The sequence below is a fragment of the Acanthopagrus latus genome, chromosome 8 (assembly GCF_904848185.1).
Source record: "Acanthopagrus latus isolate v.2019 chromosome 8, fAcaLat1.1, whole genome shotgun sequence".
Taxonomy (NCBI): Eukaryota; Metazoa; Chordata; class Actinopteri; order Spariformes; family Sparidae; genus Acanthopagrus; species Acanthopagrus latus.
Genome location: NC_051046.1, coordinates 25,175,473 through 25,201,929, shown reverse-complemented (window position 1 = coordinate 25,201,929; position 26,457 = coordinate 25,175,473). Strand labels below are relative to the sequence as shown.

The 26,457-nt window shown below is 41.9% G+C and overlaps 1 protein-coding gene across 2 annotated transcripts in view; it reads left to right on the top strand.

Annotated features, from left to right (window-relative positions):
• Positions 1-26,457, top strand: part of LOC119025075 (polypeptide N-acetylgalactosaminyltransferase 18-like) — a 164,469-nt gene that overhangs the window by 112,616 nt on the left and 25,396 nt on the right. For both annotated transcript variants that reach the window (XM_037108398.1, XM_037108399.1), the window contains exons 6-9: positions 884-998; positions 8,082-8,267; positions 9,915-10,052; positions 16,635-16,730. In XM_037108398.1, coding sequence (XP_036964293.1) covers positions 884-998; positions 8,082-8,267; positions 9,915-10,052; positions 16,635-16,730 — 535 coding nt within the window. The remainder of the gene's footprint in view (positions 1-883; positions 999-8,081; positions 8,268-9,914; positions 10,053-16,634; positions 16,731-26,457) is intronic.

Genomic DNA, 26,457 nt, shown 5'->3' with positions numbered 1-26,457 from the left:
GTGATACCTGCCTAAAAATAAACATGCGGACAAATAAACAAAAAACAAATAATGCTAACACAATTATCGGCTACTTGAAATACAAAAATGCTAGCTGCACACTGTCACTTTTAGGCCAGTACCACTGTTCCATACTTAAAATCATGCTGGAAATCCAACTGTCAATGACTTATATTCTTTATTTGTTTGGAGCAAAAGATGTGTTGTAATGTTTGCATTGAGGAGTGGAAAACTACACTCTTGATTGCTGTATGATTTCTGATACTGTGCTGCTATCTGGAAGCTTCAGAGAAGAGTGTGTGTGTGTTCAGAGCCAGTGGTGGGAGGGCCTCATTGTTTTACATTAGCATTTGGGGTTCCAGAGTTGCTGGCTGTTTGCCAATCCGTATATCCACAGGGAAGAGGAATTCACCCGAACAAGCTGTTTTTGCAGCGGTGCTGTATTTCATTTTGATAAGAGGACATGTGTGGGACTGACAGCATGAATACTAATAAGAGTTATTTTTCACTCTTGTTGATTCAGTTTGATGTTGATGAAAGATCTGGTTGCTTTCCCCCCACCGGTTTCCTCAAAATGTCCTGAATTTGTTGTGTTAGGTGACAGCATCATTTTGACAGCTGGATCATTTGTAAGTGAGCTATGCGCCGTAGATTTGTCATGACACGCTAAGGCTTTAGTGAAGAGCATCAAATGTGCAGCGTGCTCGACAAAGAGACCTTCGGGGGCCTTGATTTCCAGTGTGGGGTTAACTGTGGGGTTAGGACTGTGTTTGTGTGCCTTAAAGAATATTTTACATTTAAACCTCTTCTTTGTTTTTTTGTTTTTTTTATCTCTTTCTTTTCTCTGACCTCCTCTCTTCCCTCCCTTCACTCTCTATTTTAGGAGCCCTGCTCTGATTGGCTGCTTTGTTGTCGACAGGAGGTACTTTGAGGAGATTGGCCTGCTAGACGAAGGCATGGAAATTTACGGCGGAGAAAATGTGGAGCTCGGCATCAGGGTGAGTCGGCTCCACAAACCTGCACATCCTGAGCCGCACAGCCATGGCAACCGCGTGCCAACTATACCTTCCTGCAGCCCCGTGCACAGCCCTGCATACACTAAGAATATTTAACACAATGCATGCCAGAGAGGCATCCGCTGCTGACACCTGCCAAATTGAAATATCCTGAATAGCAGACATGTCCGGCATAGAGAGGGAAAAAAATGACCTTTCCTTTGACAGAATGAGGTCTTTATCAGTCATTCACATTATTCATTCAGTCTGACTCAAGAAAACTGAGCGGGTTACTAATGATGTAGCGGCTGACAGATAGCATGATGATTTAACGTAATGAAATGACATTAGGACTAAAATGAAGCTACATTGCTCGACGCGTATTAAGTCATGATGAAATTAATTTTCCTGTTTTGATAGTGTTGCAGTTTCTTGCAGCAACTAACAGGTTTAGAGTCTTTTTCAGCGAGCTCAACTGCAGTCATGGCATTAACCGTTACTGCAGGGATTTCATCTCTAATCTGGTCTCCAGAGGCTAAGGGCTCTGACAAAGCACCGTCCTCTTGAGACGGCAAATCACTCCCCGGAGGACGCTAACTGTTGGAACAGCTTCGAGACAGAACGGACATGGGAGACATCCCAGAGAAACTGTTGACTCAGGCTCAGCGCCGAGTGATTTACAGTGAAGTGTCAGTGAAGCGCAGGTTTGATTATCAGCCCGGGCTCGACGGATGCTGATCCAAGCCACTGGGTTAACAACGCATCACACTCTGAAAAATGCATAATACTGTCAGGCTTGACCATGTCAGGTTGAGATTTATTTGGACAGCTGTGGACAATTGATGACAGGAGAGCCGAAGGCCGGATGACCGGGTAATAACTGTATTGTCCTCGAAATGGATAAAACACAGACTGCACTGTGCTACGCTGTCACTAACTTTTGTCTTATGGTGTCCAGTGACGTGTTTAGTTGTTGCTTCCTCACATCACCAGGTTAGAGTTAATAAAAAAGCAAATCAGTTACATGGCTTCAAGGATACACACTCAAAGTAAGACCAGCTACACAGCCATCACCATGACATCTACTGCCTCACATTCAGCCTGGTTATATAAGGAGCGCACTACTTCCCGCACTGACACTGAACAGTGGCTTTGGACGGTAATTGGCAACCATTCAAATCACAGTAATAGCCCACTCTCCACTTGGTGTGAATGTATGGATTGTATCTATATAGCTCCTCAGGAGCCGGGCCGCTGTTGACAGCTTCTTCTGAGGGCAGATAATGTTTGGAGTGAAGACATTGAAGTGGTTTTGTCAAATTATCCACACAGACATCTGGGGCAATTTTTTTTTCTTCTTACTTTTGCTTTTAAACGTTATTATGACTGAGTTGTCAGGTCAGTGTCAACAGTTGGTTCTAGCTTCTAATAAGATTTCTACATTGTTAGCCTCGATGAGCCCAGCACACTTTGACGCCCTAACATTGGCTAGCTAGCGTTGGCGATATTAACAATAGCTAGTATTAGTGATGTTAGCATTAACGATAGTGACGACAAACTGGCAACCACTTTAGGGGGCAGATGATTCGAGAAACAGCGGTATTGTGATGTGAGTGCAGTGGTAGGGTGGTGATGGAACGGCACATTTAGAGAAGGTTAACAATAAAACCTTTCAGTGGCACCAAAATAGTGACAAACTGCGAATGCGGATGCCTGTCAAAAAACGTATTGACACCGTATTTAACCATGTAAAAGATTCTATGTCTGCCCTGGAGCCTACAACAGCCAACAGGTGATCGCCTACACGTGAGGCCCGCTCTCTGCGCCCTCCCCTCTCTCCTGAGCCACTCACACACCAGCCACCAGATGATTGAGGCACCTTGGAGCCAATGGAATTTGACATCCCAGAACATATTGTTTATATTGGGGTTCACAGGCCCAAACTTGCAGGTGTATATAGCTCTGTGCGTTTTGCTCTTTGTGTAGGCTGTTTTTCAACATGGACACTTGCTTTTGACTGTATGCAATTTAGCACTTGACATAATCCAGAGATATCTGGGCTCTCGACTCTTTCTGCAGGTTTTAGCTGCTTTAACATGGAAGCACTGACAACTCATGTTTGGTTAAGTCAGGGTACTTTTCCACTACAGCACACAACACCATCAGAATGTACAGTGAAGTAATAAAATGAATGATAACAATGTACACAGTAGGTGAGTTTGATTCCTTAGTGATACATAAATTAAAAAATAATGTATGTATGTGTCTCCACATGCTGATTATTTGGGGAAACTTATGTACAAGGAAACAGTAGGGAATATAACGAAACAGCTGTTATCTACTGTCATCCTTGGTGGCAGATGTTGCCTGCTCAGAGGGATTAGGGGAATTCATCCCACACTTTCCCTGGTTAGTTTTTGCTGCCCAACACCCCGCCTCCATGCAGATTGTCCTCTGCACATGTTGTTGACTTCAGGCACAGTGACACCCTGGTGAAGGCTGAGCAAGCAGAGGTGATTACGATTCACCCGCTGACGATTCGTCACATGGATCTTGATGCGTCTCAGTGTATGGCATCCTCAGTTTTAGTTCTTACCACACACAGCTACGTTTTCATGATTTAATACGAACAGTAAGATAAATCTAAATTGGATTTCAACCGTCATTACCTACAAAATAAAATCTTTTCAATACCAGTGTCGGTTTGACCTGCCGCGGTACATAAACATTGCAGAATTGAAACATCTGTCTGCAGTTCACTATACAAGTGATCTGACCCTAAAGGTTTCACGTAGCAGCTCTCGTGTGACATTACAAACACACTGCTGCACACACCTCTCTTAAAGTTGGATGGCAAAGTTGACAGCGCCTCTTTAATTGTTGGCTGGTTGGCTGGGCTTGCTGTGTTCTTTATGTTTGCAGATGTTCAGCTCAGGGTGAAACCACTTAATGTGTGTAGTATTGGTTGAGTGGCCAGTTTTGTCTGAAACTGAAATGTCGCCCTGTGAGTGCTTTCAAAATACTGGGTGTCTTTATATCGCTTGCTGCCTCCATCCGCCATGTCTCGCAACATACAGATCGTAACATTGGCCTGATGTTTGTCCACAGCTCAATCCAAGGGAACAACGTTGCGACTTTATTGCTGAGCCGAGGCAAAGAAACCAACAACCGACGACATGAGACCATGATTTTGTGTCAGCTGCACACTGCCGATCATGCTGTGTCTCTGCATTGGCGTGGAATCTTCCACTCACGCATCGCCGCGGATCTTTGACATTTCCACTCCTCTGTGAGTGAGCGAGAATCAGTTTGGGTGTCTCGCGTTGCCGTGACAGCAGGAGCCGAATGGGTTCAGCTTCAGCTCAAACAAGCAAAAGATGATCATAACGCCGTTTTAATGGCGCTCTAGCTATTTCTATTAAAATGGCTTTGACCTGATATCATAAACATTATATGATGTCATGAATATAAATGACTAAATCTGCCCAAAGCTTAAAAGTGTCCTGTTGTCTCGGCACAGTAATGTGGCTCGTAAAAGGCTTTTGTGCTGGGCCCGGCCTTGACTCTCTCCATAGGAGTCTTGAATGTCAGGCCTCAACAGTCAACTACAACAAGCCTGATAATGGCTTTCTCCTTAGCTCCTTGCAGTGCAGTGACCATGACTTCTTCTGTTCCATCCAGAGGGGTTATTCTCTTATTACAGAGCTTTTGTTTGGCATATAATTCTCCGATATAAGCCCCTGCTGTAGAGACAAATTGCTTGTACACCTGTAGACGCTGGCGCAGGGGAGACTTGGACGGCTTATTCGGCGCAGCATATGCAGCAAGGCCACAAACAGATGGTCTCTCCATGGGAGGAGATCTCACCGACGCCACCGCGACCCCGGCGGTTCGTGTTTTTCTGACCCCGCATCAGACGCCTCCAGCTGTCGGCAGCTCTGCCCACATTACACTTTGGCCTGTGCGCTGATTGAGGGCCAGGAGTCAGGCACAGTGCTGCAAATCAGTTGCCCTCTGCTGCAAATATTGTGACAAACGAGACAAACGCTGAACTGAAGTGAACCCCATTTCAGCGGAGAGACACTTGAAAAGCCACTGTTGAGCCTGTTTGTGTGGTTGTCGGAACGTCAGGGTTGTGTTCAGGGTCTGTCTGTCTCTATGTGAGGTTTCTGAACGGTTGAAAAGGCAGCAAAAGGTTAGCAAGAACATCATTCGCTGCTGACATTTCTCTTCCACAGCAAACACTTCCAGTGCCACAGGGAGGTTTGAAGTCAGAGCCTGACATCTAATATAGCCCGCCTAGGCACACACAAACACGTCGTCAGTGTCAGTTATTTCACACCGCGCAGATTTGACTATAAACACATCAGGAATGACAAGAAATGTCAATATTTCCGTTTTCTGTCAAAGCGGAAGACTGCGCGGCAAAAGAGCTGTTTGCAGATCAGTGATCATGAAAATCAGCAGTGATATTTTGACAGAATCAGTCCTTCGTCCCAAGGGCATTGCTCCTACTCTGACTAATTCATCATGCGTCGAGTTCAACCCAAGGTTTAAGTTAGAACCGAGCCGATTTGTTCTATTTCTATCTCCCTCATGCCAAACACAGGCGCCTTTTGTTATCAGCCATGGGATTTCTTTCCCACCTCCCAGTTTCTGCAGAAGCACTGCGTATCTCTGGCCTGCATGCTCCCATTGTGATAAAGACTGCTTTTATGAGGCTTCATATGCGGCGTGGTGTAATATTTTGCACATATTTAGCGCTCATTGTCTCATTCCGGCTTTTTCATCACAACGGGCGGCCGTCCTCGCCGTGATTTATTATTCACAACTTCATTTGTTGTCGCCGTTCGGCTCTCATTTTCTCATTAAAACTTTTAAGAACACAGGTCCGCCAGCAGGACTTGTTCCACGTTAAACCAAAGACGTCAGACTGAGAGACAATTAGGGATGTAAATGTGCTGCGTCTTGTCTGGGTGACACACATACAGACTGGCCAGACACAAGTTCCAAGTGTTGGATGGATGCAAACGCACGCACACACATTAACTACAGCTGCTCGACATCACAATGGCGTCCCGTGATGTTTTATTGGGTAGCAGCCGGCATATGACCTTGTTTTATCCCGCAGGGGTAGGCTTTTATTTTGAAAGAAGATTGAAACCAAAAAAAAATTTTAGAAAATAATGAAAAAGCTTTTGGAAAGGAGCTTTTATTCTCTCTCCCCCTCTATTTCACTTTCTTCCTCTTTCTAAACATCCCACTTTATCTTCCTTCACCGCTATACCTTCACCTTCCTTCACTGTTTTATGTCCCACACTCTTTCTGAATCGCTCCTCTTTCTCTTCACTGGCCGCTTTCTTCCCCGTCTCGTTCCCTATCTCCCTGAGCACACCCACACGCTCAGACATAGATTGTTATGCTCGAAGAATAGCTCCTTAGACTCTAACCCCGTGTTGTAAATCCTTTATAGAGAACGTTGAGGTATTTCTCGGGGGAGCGTGTATTATCTCAGAATTTGGCTGTAGCTGGTGCTCCTGCCTGGGCGCCGGGCCAGTGCCACAGTTTTGCTGTTGTTCTCCAGTAGCTCTTTGCTTTCAGAAGGATACAGAGGAGGAGGCTGGCCGGCAGGAGGGATTATAGCGCAAACACACAAACAAAGTGCAGGACTGGAATAGTGAGAACAGGCATTTCTATTTAAGTCCTCATTTCCCAGCGCTTGTTTTGTCAGTACACCAAACTCCTAAGGGGAATTTTTTTAGCAGGGCTGTCACCAAAATTGGGATTACTTCACGAAAGTCAGAAACATGTCTGAAAATTGCGAATGTGTCAGGCGACCTTGAAAAACTGAAAGGAGATTAAGGATTTTTTCCCTTAACATTGGTGTGTATTATAGTTAGGTTATAGTTAGGTGTGCATGTAAGAAGTCTTGAAAGTGCTTTGAAAGTGCTTTGAGAGTATTTCTCACTCACATGTAAGAAAACACCTGACATCATCAGAAGAAATGTAAACAATTAACATGGCGACTGGTAGTGCTTACCGCACTGTCAGGTTTTCCATTCTTGTGTGGTTAGCTTGCTTTCTGAATAGGCTTACCAACTTACCAACCCTAGCTTTTATTGAATTATAAGGACTGAGTTAAGTTTAAGCTGTGCTATGGAGTTTTGGAGAAGAAATTCAAACTTAAAATTTTAACATTTACAATATTAATAAAGTAATAACACAAACTAAGAAAATATTTATTTTCTCCATTGCTGAATGATGAACAAGCTGATTGCAGAACACTGTTTGAAGCTAGAAAAGTGTCAGGGTGCGCCGAATATAAACAAAGTAAAAGTAAAGTCATCTTTTGAGGTCACTTAGTATGCTTATTTAAAAAAAAGTGACAGTTTTTATCTTTTCTTCCCCAAAACTACATAGTGCACCTTTAAAGATTGAGTAGCTCTGAAGCACTTAAAGGTGCTGAAATCACCAGAGGTTGATAAATTGAGCTGCAATCAGTTGTCATCAGGGCTGACGGTTATAGAATAACAGGTATAGGCCCTGGAACTTCTCAGTGAAGATTAATAAATTAAGAGAGGCAAAATGTCACCCGGCAGGTGGGAGATTTAAAGCCACACATAGAAATTGGCCACCCATGGAGCTCATTCACCCTCTAACATATACATGCTTATAAAATATGTACACCTTGAATAAATATAGGCCTTGAATAGTTCCATCAGTCAGAGCATGTCAGAGGGCTGCACACTTATGTTTCTTTCCTGGTGAACCACATTAGAACATTTATTTCATATTTCATGAGCCTGTCATGATGTTGACTAGGCCTGTGTACGACAGCTCCTGCCACCATCAAACTGCAAACTGGTAAACATAGCAAGCATCTGGGTGGGCATTCACGAGCCCCAGTGATACCTTTCTATTCACACTAATTCAATCAAGCAGGCTGTTGAGACTCAGTGGGGACTTAATCCCCCATTTAGAGGATAAAGGTTTAACTGGCGTGAAAAGTACAAGAATACCAATACTTATATTTTGGAAAATCTCTGAAGTTGCTGACCTGTGTGTGTTTATGTGTGTGCAACAAAGGTGTGGCAGTGCGGCGGCAGCGTGGAGGTCCTGCCCTGCTCCAGGATTGCACACATCGAGCGCGCCCACAAACCCTACACGGCCAACCTGACAGCCCTCGTGCGTCGGAATGCTCTGAGGGTGGCCGACGTCTGGATGGACCAGTACAGGAGCCACGTCTACATGGCCTGGAACGTTCCACTACAGGTAAACATTACTTGTGTGTGTGTGTGTGTGTGCATGTGTGTGTGGCAGTCTGATACTATGCTCGTTATCTCTGTGTGGGAGCGTGTGTGTGGGCGTAATTGCTTACATGCTTATTTATGTTCAGAGGCTGTGTCACACATCTCCTAGCAACCGTGAGTGGATCCATCGTGTCGGCCCACTGGAGGATCACTTGTGTATAAGTAATGTTTGAACGCACCTGTGGAGGGTGGCTGTGCTGTGGGTGCACGTGGTATTATTGATGTTATGAGTGAGTACTACAGGTTTATTACATTTTAAAACAACGTTACTGTGACACACCAAGCTTTTAGACCTACTGAGGGGTTGAGCAGGGTTGCCAGGTCCAAAAGACCAAAATATTCCCAAAAACATGCACCATTGCAGCTCAAGGGTCCAGTGTGTATGATTTCTCTGTCAGCAAAAATGAAATATATCTCTAGGTATACAATTATAGCATAATAATGACTGAGACATGATTGTTTTGAGTAACGTACAATTGAAACTAAGAATCCTCAGGTCTGCTCCTACAGAGTCCAGATTTGCATTTGAATGGTCAAACCCAGTGATGGAATGAACTGGAACTATGTGCATTCTCTCAAATACTCTTTTGTGTTACTTTGATTGAGTATTTCCATTTTCCTCGTCCACTCCAAGTTTTGTCCGCCTGAAGATGCTCGGTGTTCTGTGTGTAGATCCCCGAGGCTGTCCTTGTTTATTTTTATGTTTTTTTAATGTGTTTCTTTTGTTGTTGTTGTTGTTTTTTCATACGACTGAATCAGAAAGATATCTTGGCTACAACAGAACAGATTCCAAAGATTTATGCTCCATACTTGTGTATATACAGTATGTACTGGATGTACCTGTATACATGTGTACATATACACACTATGCTGCACATCACACTGTTCTGTGACTGTGCAGTCAACTGCCTTTGTCTCACCTTTTCATCGCATCGCTTAATCATTACAGCATAAGACCTTTAATACCAGCCTTCATGTCCTGACTCATTCTCTCAGAATCTCCTCTGATGCTTACTTGTCTCTGCTCACTGGTCTTCCCTTAAGTCTGTTAACTATTAGCCTTGTCTGTTATGTGAGACATAACTATACCTTTTAGAAAAGGTGCTCACAGCCGCTTTTACCTAACATGGGGCTTCAAATGATGACTAGTCATGAATATTGTTTCAGTTTTGTGACGTTGTGTCATGTTGTTTGTTGTATCCAGCTAACTGGGAATCAAATTTACAACGGATTCAAACAAAGAACAGCAGTATTTTCTCCCATTTGAGAAACTGGAACCAGCAAAAGTTTGGATTTTTTTCCTCGGCCGACTTGAGAAATCAATAACTAAATTTTGCCAGTGTATTCAGTCATCCATTTTTCTGATTATACGGTCCAGAATCTTCGGTGTCACACTTTTTTTTGCAAAAATCGTCCTCACTTCAGCCTCTCTTCACTGACTGATTTCCACTCAAGACACTTGATGTCTTGCTCAGTTATTTTTTGAAATGCGTGCATCGCCACTCCAAGGATTCTGACTTCTGTGCTCATTATTTTTGATTTCTTGCAACACTGGAGAAGTTCATGTTTGCGCTCATGCTTTGTGTTTGTTTTTTATTTCCTTCTCTAGAACTCAGGAATAGACATCGGGGACATTTCTCAGAGGAAAGCCCTGCGAGCCAGACTCAAGTGCCGACCGTTCAGCTGGTTCCTGTCTAACATCTACCCCGAGCTCCGATCCTACAGCGACACGGTTGCTTACGGAGTGGTGAGTTAAATGTTATTTTCTCAGCCCGGGGATTTCTAAATATTTCCCTCAATTCGAATAAATCAATTTATTATCACGATGAAAAATGGGCTTGTTATTTAAAGTGTTAAAGGGACAAGTCTGGATCCCAGCCCACAGTTTGAGAAACTCAACACTGTACACTCCCTCACTCAGTCCCCACTGGGTGCCTCAAAACAGAACATGAAGTATTCAGGAGTATCTGAATTCATTGTGTTATAGGAACAAGATGCTCCTTTAGCGCCATCAAAAATGAATACATCTCTGTTGTGGCAGCTCACCAGCAGGGAGCTTTAAAAATGTGTCAACAGATTTTCATTTGTCCTCTCCGGCGCCATTTTAACGAAGAAGGAAACACATTTATTGAGACTCCTATTGGTGTGCTCCAACAATTAACTTGTTTTTATTAAGATAAAGGAACCAAAGTGTTGCACTAAGCTGTCATGTTTTTTTAATGTTGTGTTCAGCCGAGTGGTAAAGGTTGTCACTATACTTCATCTGTTTGACACAGGCAGTTCATTTCAGAGTAAATCACTGCTTTAGGATTTATTTAAATGTGAACTGATGTTTTGTAGATAGATAGATAGATAGATAGATAGATAGATAGATAGATAGATAGATAGATAGATAGATAGATAGATAGATAGATAGATAGATAGATAGATAGATAGATAGATAGATAGATAGATAGATAGATAGATAGTGAAGTAATGACATTTATTAAAGTACCTGAACTTTTCCATCAAAACAAAACTTTTCCTGGCTGTAAAACTCTTACATGTCCATCACAGCTGAAGCAAAATTAGAGTTTGTTTTTTTTTCCAGCTAGATTTAAATCAGTTTTGCCATTTTTTCGTCACTCAGGCTTCAACCTTGATAAATGTAGATCTGATGCATGATGGTGAATTTATGTTGCATATATATAGAGCAGTGTTTTATTGTGTGGTCATGTGATTTCAAGGAAAGCAACTAAAACTTCCTCAGGTAGAGCCATCTGATAAATGTTTATCACATTTCAACAAAACTTTTCCAAGTATTGTAACCTGTGAAACTTTAACTTTTCTATTAACATTGAGTATAACTGAACGCAGAACATGAGGTGTATGAAGTATATATACATATATATACATATATACATATATATATATATATATAAATATATATATATATATATATAGATATATATATATATATATATATATATATATATATATATATATATATATATATATATATATACTTCTCTGCTGTAAGAGCTCACTTCAAATCACAGCAGCGGGGTATTGAAAGGGCGAACCTTTTTATACCACTTAATTTCTGCATGGCTATTCCTCTCTTCAGCTAACGGCTGTGGGAGGATTTTGCATAATTGAAAAATGACAGTAATCTGTTGAAAGCTGAGCGGAATTATCCCACCGCTCACAGAGTGCTCTGCTGATAGTGGAAGAAAAATGTACTTCTTCTTTGCTGAGTCCAAGTTCTAATAATTTATTAATTTCATTTTTGATTGTGATTTTTTGATTGCCACTTCTTCGACTTTTTCTTTTTTCACTTTTTTAAACACAGAACTTTTGAATGCGGTCTGAATATTACCATGACACAGAACCTGTTCCCTTTAGGCTGAAAAGGTCTTTATCGACTTTGCCTGAATTCAAGTCTGTCACTGGATATGAATGTGTGAAGCGATGATGGATGACAGGCCGGTGTGGTTCTTCTCTGTTGCGGCAGCGGTGACTGAGTCTCGTGTGCCTGTTGTTCAGTAAACACTTGCGAGCTGGCTGGAGTTATCTGTTGACCCGACTGAGCATGTGCGGGGGCTCGGCTTTGAGCGTGTGAGATGAAAGCGTTGCCACGGTGACATCTGAGAGATGTAGATATGAAGATTACATATTTGACTAAGACAAACTCTCACAGGAGATCGCAGTTGGAGGGAGTACAACAAGTGTTGTGGTGTGGTGCCATCTGTTCGTTCACTCATCTCTTATTTAACATGAAACAGAAGCTGGAGCTGGATGAATGCACTTCCAACACAAAGGTAAATACTGACCAAAGAGGATATGCGATATTAGGATTAAATGTGGCTTTAAATGTGACACTTGTGTGCAGTGTGATGACCTATTGCATCAGTTTAACATGTTTTCATGTACAGTCCACCCAATATTTCTGTCCATCCAAGACACCGATTTAATTGTTTTTATCAACAAATTTAACACTTCAATATTTTCTGTAACTTTTTTCCCAATACAAATGTCCCCATGGTTGTGAAATAAAGCACCTGAATAGCATATGTTACCAACACAACACAACATTTTTAGCCTTGCTAGCATTGTGGCTCTGTCATTGGTGGCAATGTCAGTCGGTCCACCACTTTTGTGCGGACTGAAGTATCTCAAGATCTACTGCATGGAATGTTGTCTGTAGTCTTTTTTTCATCGATGATAACTCTCCGTTCACGGAGCCCTGTAATGGTTGGACCAAATGTGTTCACGTCTTCAGTACTGGCAAGTCAAGGGTAGCTTGAGCAACGAAGCTGCATGATTAAATCGACCGAAGTTCTCCTTTAAGCAAGAAACTACAACCTACCAATAACCCAGGTGCAGCTGAGCGTGACCTCTGACCTCTCTGAGAAATACGGTAACAGAAAAAATGGATTTCCTTTCGTCAGCCACTGTGATAAGTGTGACAGCAATGTGAGACACTGTGAAGTAGAAAGCTCGGCTCGGCCTTCAGGAGCAGATCAAGAACTGCGCAGGAAAGCTCACAGGTCTGTGTGTGATGTGACTGCAGAGGAGCACGAGGAGGTGGTGGGATGCACCGAGTGAACTGAGCCAGAGATGTAGTCTGTGATCTGTCTAAACAGTGAGTGGGATGACTGGGCACTATTCAGCGGACGGAGAAGAAAGGCTTTTGCACGGTGTATGTTGAAGGCATTAGTAGAAGATGAAGGTCGTTCTCTTTGTTCACTCACCATGCACTCAAACAACTGCAACTTTGGACTTAGACTTTAGTAAGAGTTTGGGAAACAGCTAATAAATCCTCACATTTGTCTTTAGATATTAATGTTGCTGTTTTGCAAACATTTATGAGGATTGATAAAGCAGACCTATTCTAATACCACAGAGCTTGAATAGACGGGCATTGCTATTCAAATCACCACTTTTTAAAGGTCACTCTAATGGCATGATTTAGGATGGCTGCCACACACTGTTTACAAAGTACTACATGAACTATCACTTCAGCAGTTCCCTCTAAAGGGAGCTTTGGAATCTATGCTCTTTAAATTTGTGTGTGCATTTAAGTCAGTGAGATTACCCCAGTCTAAAAGCATTAACATTTAGATGCTATTTCAAATGCTTTAATTTTGATTATTATTTTTACCTTGAAATTGAGAGAATAAGTAGTTGTAATGCGAAAGGGGTCACAAAGTCTGGAGCTCTACTGACCCGTTTAGCCTCTTTTATGTCATGGTTTTGGCTTTAAAGTACATTTACTGTTTGTGTCAGTGTCACTGTTGTCAACATTTTGTAACCAGCGATGCAAAACAAGTGTCTCCAGGGGGGGAAAAAACGCTCTTTAAAAGCTCTGATGAACCTGCCTTTCTGCCGTTGCACTGCCTGTTTTGCAGCTTTAATGGACAGAGCTAGTCACTAAACTTGTCTGTCTGTGGTATGTTGCTGTGCAGGTGTGGATATTGTGTCTTTTACGTTCTCTGCTGGCGATAGCCGTGGCCGGGGGGATTATGTGTTCGGGTTGTCTGCCTGGCCGCTCCATGTTGTGGACGCGATAACTCAAGAATGCCTTGAGGGAAATTCTCCATATTTCAACTACGTGTCCACTTCCACTCAAGGTTGAACTGATTAGATTTGAGAGATCACAGGTCAATTTCAAAGCGATGTCATACCATTTTGCGGATAAATGTGTTGCCCATTATTCAGCACCACAGCTCTGGAACAGCATCTTCACTGCTGCACAGAGCCATATAACCCCAATTCTTGTTTTTGCTCAAAACTGCTGGCTGCTTGGCCTGGACGGTTTGCTTATGAGAATGATGAGACTTAAACAGCACATTAAAGTTGGGGGCCAAGAAACAAAATAGAGCTGAGGGGGAAATGCAGAATGAGTTGATAATAATTTTAAGTATAAACAGTTATTGTCAAACAGAAGTAATCATGTGGTACTTTGTCTGGATGGGAATATTGATGATGGCTACTTTAATTAGATAGGTCTGCAGATTTGTTTGCTCTTGCTTCTCATTTCCATGCAAGCTTTTAAATGCCAGAGACAAAGTGTTGCTCTGCTACCCTGCAGAGCAATAGCAAACATCAACAATAAACTAGTTAAAGTTAAACATTTGAAATAACTGGCAGTAACTAAGCAGGATCAGGTAATCAAATATCATCTGGATCAACTCTCATAGTTGTTTTAAACCAGAACTGACTGATCAGCCATTGAAGCCTTTGCCTAAAAGTGGGTCTGGAAGGAAATTGCAGTGATTAACCTAAGAGTCCAATTTAAGAGTAGCACAGAGAACCAGCGCATCATCGTTTTTTCACTGCAAACCTATTCCCATCTGTCCTGCTTGACGCAATCTGCAGACAGAGACACTGATGGAGAATAAACCAGACTCTTCCTTTAAAATATGCCGGCTTGACCCTTTCTTGTAAATGTTTGAAGGAGCAAGGACAAACTGAGGTGTATTGATTGCCCCGTGTTAATTAACACATATTGCACAATTAGTCTGTAATTCTCGGTGGAATATGGCCAAATTATAGGAGTAAGCTGCCATCCAAAAAGTACAGATGCTTTTCCTCTCTGAGATATTACTCGGCGGCTGCCAGAAAAAAAAAAAAAAAGAGTTGAAGGGTAGTGTAAAGTGTTTGTATGACTTTCTCCTGGCACACAGTAATTAGCCTACAGTGGTTCCATTTGTCTTCACTTTGGCCACAAAGTTAGAGCCGTGTAGTGTACCGCTCTGTCATAATGGAGTAATTAATTATGTAGAGATGGATAGGAGAGACGGATAGAGGGGAAAGAGAGGGATGCAGGGAGAAAAGACATGCTTGCTTGTCCTCTACATGAAGTGTGCACAAAGAATTCTGAAATCACATCTATAAATGAAAGCAGTCATGTGTATTTTTGAGTTTCAAGGACTATTTTAACCTTTTAGAAGCAGTGATCTCACTCTCCTGTCTGAGAGTGAGGTGAGATTACTGATATAAATCTTCTCGGTGCGTAATAGAGTGCTGTAGGGATGACGTCTTTTTGTAAGCTTACCCAGAAGTTAGCACCGCCCTGTTTCCCTCGACAGAAAGCCTATGGGATCGTTACATTGGATTTTGGAATGCTGCCAAAAATCAGTGGCTCAGTGGCAAACAGGTTCATGATAACTGCACGTTTTGTTCAGCAAGATGATCGTCGCAGATGAACACCACCTTTGTGAGTTTCCGGGTGTGATTTAAATTGCTGGAAGCTAATGTTAAGCTAGAAAACATACTCACGTTGAGATCACGTGACTTAAACATCACCACTACAACTGCTCTACACATTTTCTATAAATTATTAATCCTACAAGTTGCAGTTGTTTGTAACTAAAGTCAGCCTGTACAGATGGGTTAGTGAGCAGATGAGTGTTCGCCGTGGTGACGTTTAACCTCATGTCTCATTTAGCAACTTGTCAGCAACTGCAGTTTTTAAAGGTGCGTAAGCGCTTTGTAATTGAATTGTGTGACATTTAATAATGTATTTTATGTCGCAGAACAACACATGTAACCTTATTTCAGGCACTTAGCCAAAAACCAGTTCAAAAAAACTCATGGGACTACAAGCTACATCACTCTATAGGCTACAGAACCAGAGTAGAGTTAGCCTAGCTTAATGTAAAGTTGTTACACTGTTTATGTATGGGTTCAACAAAAAAGAGACAGAATGTGAATAACACAATTTTTTGTTTTTAGAGTGTTTCTAGGAGCGAGCATAGCAGTTAGCATACTCTCTGCCTCCCGTGTTTATGCTAACCGCTACTGAGCTCATCTGGACTCTAACTGAACACACAGACATGACACCGATACAGTCTTTTCTTCTCGCTGTCAGAAAGGCAGCTGAGAACACTATTTACAAAAATATTGAACTACTCCCTCAAAGAAATCTAAATAAAGCCTGTAAATCTGAAATAAAAGAGCAACAACAACAACAACAAAAAACAGCATTTGAAGCCACACGGGTCTTATTGAGGTTTTTGTCGAGAGACAAAGATGAAGGTGAAATCGGCCTGAAGGTGTGCTGTCTTTTTCTATTCTGTGTTTTTGGGATCAAATCAAAAGCTGCCAAATTCTGACAGCCTGAAAAAGCATCGAGCTGGGAGCGCAGTTTATTTCACAGTGCTGCAAATTTGATGACTAGATGTGTATGAGAGTTGTCCGTCTCCTCTTCCTTATTGCGTTTCTAATATTCAGATGATAAAACTGGCGTCTTTCGAGTTTTGTCATCACTGGAGGCCCCTTTTTCATTTTCACTTTGTCCCTCGCCTCGTTTTCACCTGTTGTTATCTCTGTCTCGTTTCTCCAGTTGAAGAACAGCCTGAGAGACAACCTGTGTTTGGACCAGGGGCCGGACACCGACAACGTTCCCATCATGTACCTCTGTCATGGCATGACGCCACAGGTCAGTGGACTCTCATTTTATCCACTTACGTTCCATTGTCTCTCTTCTCTTCCTCTTCAGACGCAAGCAGCCTGATCACACACAGAGATCTTAGGAGAGGTTGTTGTCAGCGGATAATTGCACTCTCCTGCAGCCTTTGTGGTTTTAAATGGGGGATTTAGAGAGAGCAACTATTGCATGAGGTTACATTATATGTGTGTGAGTGATATCCCTTTATTCTCTGCACAACAAAAAGGCTGTGTGAGAACACGTTCGATATGTTGTCCCAGTTTTCAAACATCAAAATGAATTAAGAATATTGTGAAATCATCAGCATCACTTTGAAAGCTACATGAATTCTTTCATTGTTGTTGTTTTAGTTTATTTGTTTTTTGTGGCTACGTGGAGGCAGCAGAGCCACTTAAGAACATGGATGAACATGGAGCCAAAATGACTTCCTGGGTATAAAATGACCTGGCTCCTCTGGATTGTGGGGCCCACAGAGTGTGCACACTGCAGACTTCCGTCGACCGAGCTGGCTAGCTTCCCGTGTAGCAGCCACCTAATTTGAATGGAAATAATCATCCAATCATGCGATCTTTGATACTTTCCAAATGTTTTTCAAATTATGGTCGTCAAACGAGCCATTTCACATTGACTGTCACGCTAAAAAAACACCTTTTCACAGCTGCCTCTTTCACAGTGTAAGTACCCTGGTTCATTATGTGATGTCATCACACGGTTTGGCACTCCGAAAGTTTCCTTCAAAGCCTGGCGCTTTTCCTGGGGGTTTGGTTGGAAACACTACATTTAAATATTATCCCTGCATTAAGTTTTGTATGAGTTTTGTCTGTGTCCACCTGATAAATGAAAGTCCATTATTTGCACATAATTTTAGATCATCTTTTATGTTCCCCAGCCAGGTCCTAAATCAGTTACTTATTTGGTCCTGGACAGGTAGGGTACAGTTTGTTGATCTGAACTTTTGGCTGTGTTGGTGAGAACAGATTTGTGGACCAGATAGGTTAAAGCAACTACAAAATTGGTGGTAGTTCCTTCTTTGGGTTGATCACTACGGAACCTCACACCGGATGGCTTGCATCACAAAACCATCTTGAAAGGCACCTCTAGAAACTGGTGGACAAAAAATACTTTGCAGGTTATTGGATGAACCATCCGTCTGTCAGCATCCACCATGGGCTAATGTCAACCAATTATATCAACAGAGGGAGTGCGCTACCACCAGTTACAGTAGTTCTATTCATAAGATTTAAATGCTGTAGTTACCCCTCCAGCACAGTTGGAGGTGGTTGAGCCGGTCAGATGGGTCATACACTGGACCTCACTTCCAATGAGACCAGTGTTTGCATCCTGTTTGTGACTAAGAGCGATTTGTGTTTAATGCCGTGTTCAGACCAGACACGAAGAAAATATTCACTTTGTGTTACTCGCTCAAGTTTTGATTGCAGGGTTAGTAACTCACAAAATAATAATAACCACGAACCACATCAGTATGGACCCAAAACACAGAGATCTCTCTGTGATCTGACCACAGTAAATGGATCAGGAGCACGTTGAGAAAGTAACACTGTAATGCTGTCTTGTAAACAGCCTGAATTCATGCTTGGTCAGGTCTGTCAGCCAGACGACAAGCAAACCACTTTTCAAATGCTTGTTCCCACGAATTGAGTTCAGATCGATTAGAGCCATGCTGTGCAGTGCTGAGAGCATTTTCCATAACGTAGCAGGTAGCCCGACCTTCTCGCTCACTTCCCTCCATCTCAGCATTGACTTAAACTTTGTATCGTGTTTGGTCTGACCACAGCTTCAAGTTAGGTAAATGATGTAACCTACATCACGTGAGTGGTGTATTTATGTGACATGGGGCAAGTTACAAATTAAAACACAGCTTTTTCAACCCAAGCTGTGATCTTTTCCAAAACTTAACCTACTAGTTTTAGTCTCTCAACCTAACCAGGTTTCGTTTCATGCCTAAAGGCGAGCGAACAGTCGACTCTTTGGCTCGTCCGAGCCACACCCGCAGCTGCCAGTAGTTCCTCATAGTACTTTGATCAGTTCAAGCCCAGCAGGATAATTTTGCGAGCTGGCGTGATTACTTGATCTTGCAAATCCAGCTGCCTCGCAAACTAATCACTTCAAGCAAGTACCATGGTGTCACACGTAGTGAAAGAAACAATTGTTGATGTGAAGATATTGGCCAGTGCAGCTTTAAACATTTCCACAGTCCAAGAGGAAGTTGCGCTTTTATGTGGTTGGAGTTAATAATGTAAAGTAGTTTTGAGGAATCAGAGTGACTCTGCGTATGGGGGCATGAGTAATGTCGAGCGATGAGGGTCTGTCATTTACAGAAATGAAAAAGTCACATTTCCATAATGAGAAAGCTGCCTAATTAGAGCCCAGATCTAGAAGGAAATGCAACAAAGAGCCAATCTATCACCTTGCTGTAATAATGCTGCTCATGTGCTGTTTTGCTTGTGGAGTGAAACATTTCAGCCTTCATGGCTGAAGCATCCGTAAAGTAATACTCGAGTCACTGAGGCCAATCAACAACTCTATCAGCCTTCTGCAGATTCAGGGCCGTTTAAATTCTTAGGTGCTGTAAAGGCGGCACTTATTGGCCCTTTAATGGAGACACTGAAAAATGCTTTAAACACCAAGAGAGTGTGACTTTGTATTTCTGCTTTTCACCACTTTGAAATGCTCTGTAGCTTGACTAAATTAAAAATTTATATTTTACCGTCTGCATTATATCCTGGCTGCCATAAAGCGGCTCGCATAATCAGAGCTAGACTCCGCCAACGCACCGAGCCTGGCACCTAGAGCAGCCTTCTGAGGACACTCCAAGCCTTGTCTCCATTGTCAGTAAAGTTAATAGCTTTGACCGGTGCCTTGACGTCAGAAACATCCAAGTCTATCTGGGTCGTACTCAGCAGTACTGAATCAGCCGCTGAAACAGCTGTGTTGGCGTTTCTCCGTCCTGTCTCCGTCCGCGCCTTTCACATTTTCTCTTTCCTGGACGCAGCATAATCAGCAGGTGCTGCTGATAAAGAAATTGACTTGTATTAGTACGTTTTTGATCTCCTTCACTCCTTCATTATCTGTTTATTGAAACGTAACTAATTGATATGGGCAAGGCCACAATGAGGAGTCTTATTCTAGGAGCTTATTCTATCCACAATGAAGAGCTAAAAGAACCAGTTCAAGAATGAAAATCCAGTCAATATCTGCTCATTTCCGTGCTGTTCATAAGTTCAGTGGTTTAAAAAATTGTAAAAAGAAAAAAAAAAAGGAAAGAACTCCTAAAATCAGCTGTAAACTTTTCCATAATTGCCACAATAGATGCCGCTGGCTGTACAGATTGTAAAGCCCACTAAGGCAACGAAATTGTGGTTTTGGGCTATATGAATAAAATTGATTTTAAAATATACAAAAAGGAAAACACATCCTCCATAAGTCTCCAAGAGCCTAAGATCCCAAATTGATTTGAAAAGCTATAATAGTCACACCCTTTTTAAAGCCATAATCTTTGCGTTAGCTGCTAAGCTGAAGGCGCTCAAACCCTGTCTGATGTGGGGGCAAGTTCAACCCTGCATGGAGGGTTAACTATTTGGGATCTTGTAGGTTGGATTACACTGAATTTGTATTTTTCTGTGAACTGTTTCTTTAAAACAATATTGTGTAGAAATCAGCATTCTGTCCGATTAGGTGCACGCACAGTTTCTGAGTACAGCACCTCTTTCGTAAATACAAATCCCAGATCTGTAACAGCTCCTCAGATGTAGTTTAGTTGCACTACAAACAAAACTCATAAAGTCATAATAACATGATGTGTTGAAAATCTATATCACGATGTAAACGTGTGTAAAGATCCTACCCTCTAACTGAAGTTACATAATGCAGAAACAAGTGATGGGGGCAGAGTGACTGAGACAGAGACACCATTCAGCCTATGACAACACACTTGTGTCATTAACATGATTTGGAAGCTGTTGTAAGTCCATAATGTTGCTTTAATTCTGAATGTGCTACTTAGAAGCCTAGAGGACACTTAGTGAAACATTTTTGACATTCCCAACATGAATTTGGCAGATGGACGGAAAGATGGCAGGTAAATGTATTCAGCCCGCGGCAGAGCAGACTGCCCTCAGTCCGAGCCAGCGCTGCCCAAAGAGAGGCCTGTGGGCCAATTTAATCCCCATCCTGTGGGACGCAGAATCATGCAGTATTATTCATCTGGCCTACATGATGCTAATTTGTTCAAATCTGAGGGGCTGTGTCTTAAAACTCAACATTTTTTTCAGGCACAGCCAAGTTCAAAGCCAGGCGTTCGCTTTTCCCCGTTAGTGAACAGATATTTAGCTGCAGCCGAGTTACTTTGAGATATTAAAGGCAGAGCAAATGAACAGATAATTTGTTCGCTCATATTTGTGGAGGAATTTAATCTTCCAAAAAAAAAGACAAATGACTTCTAGCAAACCATAATTTACCCACCGCGCTGTGACATGTTTCCAGATAACAGAGGTATTCAGGGTGCTTTACTGGGATATGTCATGATAGCGGGCAGAATATAATTACACAGCACAGGATCAGCAAGGGGAACTAATCACTTTGTAGGTTGGAGATACTTGGCCTTTTTTCGATTCCGAAGTGCATATACACACATTATGTGCAACATAAAATGAAATGGAAGTTAATATCTACTCTGTACCTGCCGCAGTAATCAGGGAGGGATTACAGAATCTTGGTTTAAAACAGTCTGTGATATTCTCTGTCAATGGATATTCTCACACACTGCGTTTACGAAACAAACAACCTCTCCTCGCATGAGTGAGTAACCCCGTTCCGACTGATACTTGGTAAAACAATAACAAATGTGTTTTTATGGCCACAAGTGGTATGTTGATCTTGAAATCATCTATGAACGCCAGACAAAAAAGAGTTCTGAAACAAAGTAACGATAAGGGGCCTGAGGATGCGGGGCAAAAAGCAGCAGGAACTGTCTTCACAGCCAACATCAAAGACTCAAATATTCCTCTGGTCTTCTATCATGCACTTCTATCGCTTTTTATTCTTTTTTTCTTTATTCATATGGAGTGTCTTTTGTAATGTTATTCCCCCCAGCCCTTCTTATTCCCCATTCAGATCATTTTATTCTGATTCTTCCAATCCTTCAGATTACCTCTGAGTCCTCTCCTTTCTGAAATGAATCATTTCTGTGCGTGTGTGTGTGTCCGTGTCCAACGGGATGGATGGATGTGGCTCTGAATACCTGATGATCTGTCGAATGTCGACGATGCATAACATTCCTCATTTTCCTCCTCAGCCACTTGACACAGCCGAGGGAGGGAAGCCTGGAAGGGTATGCAGAGGAGGACGAGACAGACAGAGGGGGAGAGAGAGAGAGACAGAGAGGGAGAGAGGGAGAGATGTTTCACAGGATGAGGATTTCATTGGCAAGCGCTCAGTCGAGCACTTTTTCACTTAGGGCAGTAAATGACCACAGCTTTCAACTTCATGCCACCGTCATGTCCCGCCAGTTTCACTCAAGTCGAAGCTGCCAAATATTCGCCCGAAGGTCCTGGTGGTCATTTTCAAACTAAAGTGTAACTCTGACAATTTTCCCACATTAGAATGTGTTTACAGGTGTCAGAGAATAGTACTGCATATGTGACAGGAGTAGCATAAAGCCTTTTGCGGCTCCATGGAAACTGTAAATTTGCCTTCAATGGCTTAAAAACAATAAAAATAATTCATTCTGTCCATAATGAGTCCAGCAGCGCTACAGGACTGCAATGCTTGACCAAACTGGGCGGCTTCATTGCCCACAATGCCACTTCGCCATTGAGTGACATCATCAGATTACACACGGCCTCCTCTGGAGCCACAAAAGGCGTTATACTGCTTGTTGTCACATATGCAGTAGCACTCCTCACGATCTCTAAATGTGTTAAATGGGTGGAAACCCTTTAAGTTTGGTTTGTTTCAGCAGCACAGATGTTTTAGACAGCACACTGAGCTACTGATCAGTGTTAACTTGGAGTTGCGGTGATAAACTGCATTTTCCTGCACCTAAACCAACATGGATGACAGCCATCACAGCACTAAGCTTCATTACCAGTGATAGCAGCAGTACTCACCTCTGCACCCTGTATGATGAGCTTGGTTGGCCGTGCCTGACTGAGAGATGTAAAAGTCACTAGTATCTGTTTATCTAAAAATTAACAGGCTGTGTAAAGCAGGACATCTCAGCGCCATAATTTCATTCTAATGCTCTTTGTAGCTTCTGCTGATATTAAACTTGGCCGTGTTGCAATTTTAATGTTAATTTGACTAATTGTGCAGACTTACTGGTTTGTTTCTGATTTTTTTATCCCTTTTAAATAAAGGTTTGAATTTATTTTAATTGAATATGCACTGCCTTTATGAATGTTATATCAAGGTCAGTCTCTCTGTCGATATGTGTTCCTCCTTACCTAAATCTACACTTCACTACACTGAAAAAATTATTTGCTTTGACTTAATCAATTTAATTGCATGTACATTTTCTGTGTTATTCTATAAGTTTAGTGCACATTTAATGCAAAGTTTTTTTCTGTCATGTTGAGTCAGTGTGAATAGATTAAATAACTAGATGTGTCATTTAATACAAGAGACAGTACAACCTATTTAAAATGCACGACTTTTATGTATAATTCTCGAATAATGAACCCTTGAATAACACATTACGTTTGTGTTAAGTTCCCCTTAACTCTATATGTAATATTTGAATAAACATATAAGGTTCAAGTATAGTTCTGCATTCATTTGATCTAACCAGACAAGTTATTTAATTCATTGGCTCTGACTCAACATATTTTGCATCAAGTGTGACACTTTGCGTGAAACTTATTTAATTGAATTAGATGGAACATTACATGTAATTAAAATACTTAGAGTCAGTGTTTTGAGCCTGATTGTTTTTGAGTGTAGGCTTCTGACCCCAAGCGACAGCAGAAACTATTCAAAGGGGGAGCTGACTTTGACGCACGTGTCCCTAAGGGCGTCACACAGGGGAGGAAATATCAAAATCTTCTCAAGAATCATTGGCAGCGGGTGCATCTTAAGACTTACAATTAGGTCATCGCACACACACAAGGCCTCCCAGCTCATGTCATTGATTTTCTTGAATGAGGATCAATCAAAAACTAATATGAAATTCAAGAGACTTTGCAAAAAAAAAAAAGTGGCTGTACTCCAAATTCCTTTTTTGGTTATTAATTTTTAAAGGTGCCCTCGGAGCTAAATTTAATAATTTCGCATTTTCTGATCGTCAAAAAATCATTTAAAAAAGGATTTGGAGAGCAGCCATGGAAGATCCCATGTATTTGATAGAAGCTTTACATGACTTTTTTTTTCCCTTTTGAGAAAAATCATGACGTGAATCCTAAAGAGTTCTGAATCTGAAAAAAAAAACTGACATGAACAGCCTAAAACCCACTGCATGATTTAACCATCTGATTGGAACAGACCGTGTACAACTTGGTCCCACCCAAACTGGATTCATAATTGACTGAATTGGAGCTCATTTTAATGACTTTACATTGCTTTTTGCTATTGGATAGGTAAAAACAATGCATCATGTGTTATAAGTTGATATGTTTTGCAGGTAAACCTTAAACTGCAAAGTGAGGTGTCTCTTGACAACATGACAACAAGCAAAAACTCCTTACCCCTGTCAATGTTGGCACAAGGATTATGTCCAAAACAACATTCCTGGCCTGACCAGTGTTATGAGGAGTCAGCTGATTATAGGATGCCCTGTGTGCAGTATTTCCCAATAGATTTGTTATCACCACTTTTAATTAAAGGGAGTTGTGTTCTTCAGTCCTGGTCTTGGTGGCTCATACCCTGCATGTTTTAGATGTTTCCCCACCTCAACACACCTGAGTCTAATGATCGGCTCACCATCGAGCTCTGCTGAAGCCTCATAATGACCCATTCATTCAGAGCAGGCGTGATGAGGCAGGGAAACATCTACAAGACAGACGCCCTCCAGGACCAGGACTGAAAAACACTGGTTTGGAGTAAATGTCATTGTATCCTTATCCTATAATGGGCCGGTTGAGCGGGATTAGCCTGCCATATTTCTGTTTTATAAAGTAAATGACAGGATGTAGTGATTCAAGCACAACACACTCTGATCACGTACTGTACAATACATCTGTTTGGAGTGGCAGTTGTGCTCTGAAAAGACCAAATCTGTTACTGAAAATATTACAGTGAAACCTAGCCCACTGATCTATAGCTGGTCTGCTGTAAACCACACGTGTCTCTCGTAAAGTTAGAGCATAGTAAATGTCCACTGTAGAGCTTGATCATGACAGCCACCACTGTGCTGTTCCTTTAAAGAGACAATTCCCCCCAAAATGAAAAGTGAGTTATCTACTCACCCGCATGTTAAAGGAAAGTCGGGTAATGGTTTTATAGTCCAGATAACATTTCTGGAGCTTCACAACAGAGCAGCGATACAGCATTCTCCTATGCAACTGAAGTAGATGGGGACTCATTTTAAAACATAGAAGAACATCTGTAAAACGACATAAAATGGCTTATACAAGTCTCCGGAAACCCCAGAGATCCCACATGGATTTAAAAATACATTATTTACGTCCTTGAAACCTTTTAGACGAGGTGCGAGCTAACACTTACAGTGAATATTTCACAAAAGGTTAACCTACTTTTTAACTTATCTCCGGGCTCCTGGAGTCTTGGATTATGTTGGATGAGTTGTCTGGAGCCATTTATCTCCATCTACTTGAATTGTTTAGGAGAATACTGCAGTACGTTTTGCTGCGATGCTCCATAAATGTTTTGTGGACTATGAAACTACACCTGACCTTCCATCAGCATGGGGATGAGAAGAAAATGACAGAGTGATTTTTTGAGTTATAGAATTTTAGCTAACCTATTGGTGCTGTCTAGTTTTGCATTATTATGGCTGATAGTCCTTATTTCTCACAGCTGTCAAGTGTTTTTCAGCATCGGCAAAATATCCCCAAAAAGTTTCTCTCTAGAAAAGTGTTTTCTATTGTTTTGCAGCAAGTGGTGTCATTTTCTAACTGCTGACCGTAATGAGCTATCATGACACTGCACCAAAATGTTTTCGTCCCGTTGCCTGTGCACGCATCCCCGACTGGTACATAAACAAAAAACACTTCTCAGCGCCACATTCAGTAATGTTCATAAATGAACGTGGCTGGTGTTGAATCAGGGGTGAATCTCAGGCCAGAGGGAGCTGGGTGGATGACAATATTCATTCAGCAAAACACAGTGAAAAAGTGCTGTGGAAACTAATGGGAATCTGATCTGGGCCGCAGTAATGGCGTAGCATTGCTTAGAAGATTGCCTTGTGGCCGGATCAATAAAGTCTGAAAATTAGACCTTTGAGGCTATTTAGGGCAACGTTTGTGTGTGTGTGTGTGTGTGTGTGTGTGTGTGTGTGTGTGTGTGTGTGGTATACGTGTGTGTGTGCGCATGCGTGTGTGTGTGCGTGTGATGGTCTTTGTGAGGACCCAATTGAAGCTTTTGAGACAAGGACACTCACCTCTTCATCCGGCTATTTAAGGACTTGAGTGCAGGAATAAGGCATGTCATGCTGATGTGTCGTGAAAAGATTACAGCAACGGATTAAATGTTGTGAATAAGACTTCTCTCGAGTACGACGAGATAAATGCGTGAGTGTGTGCAC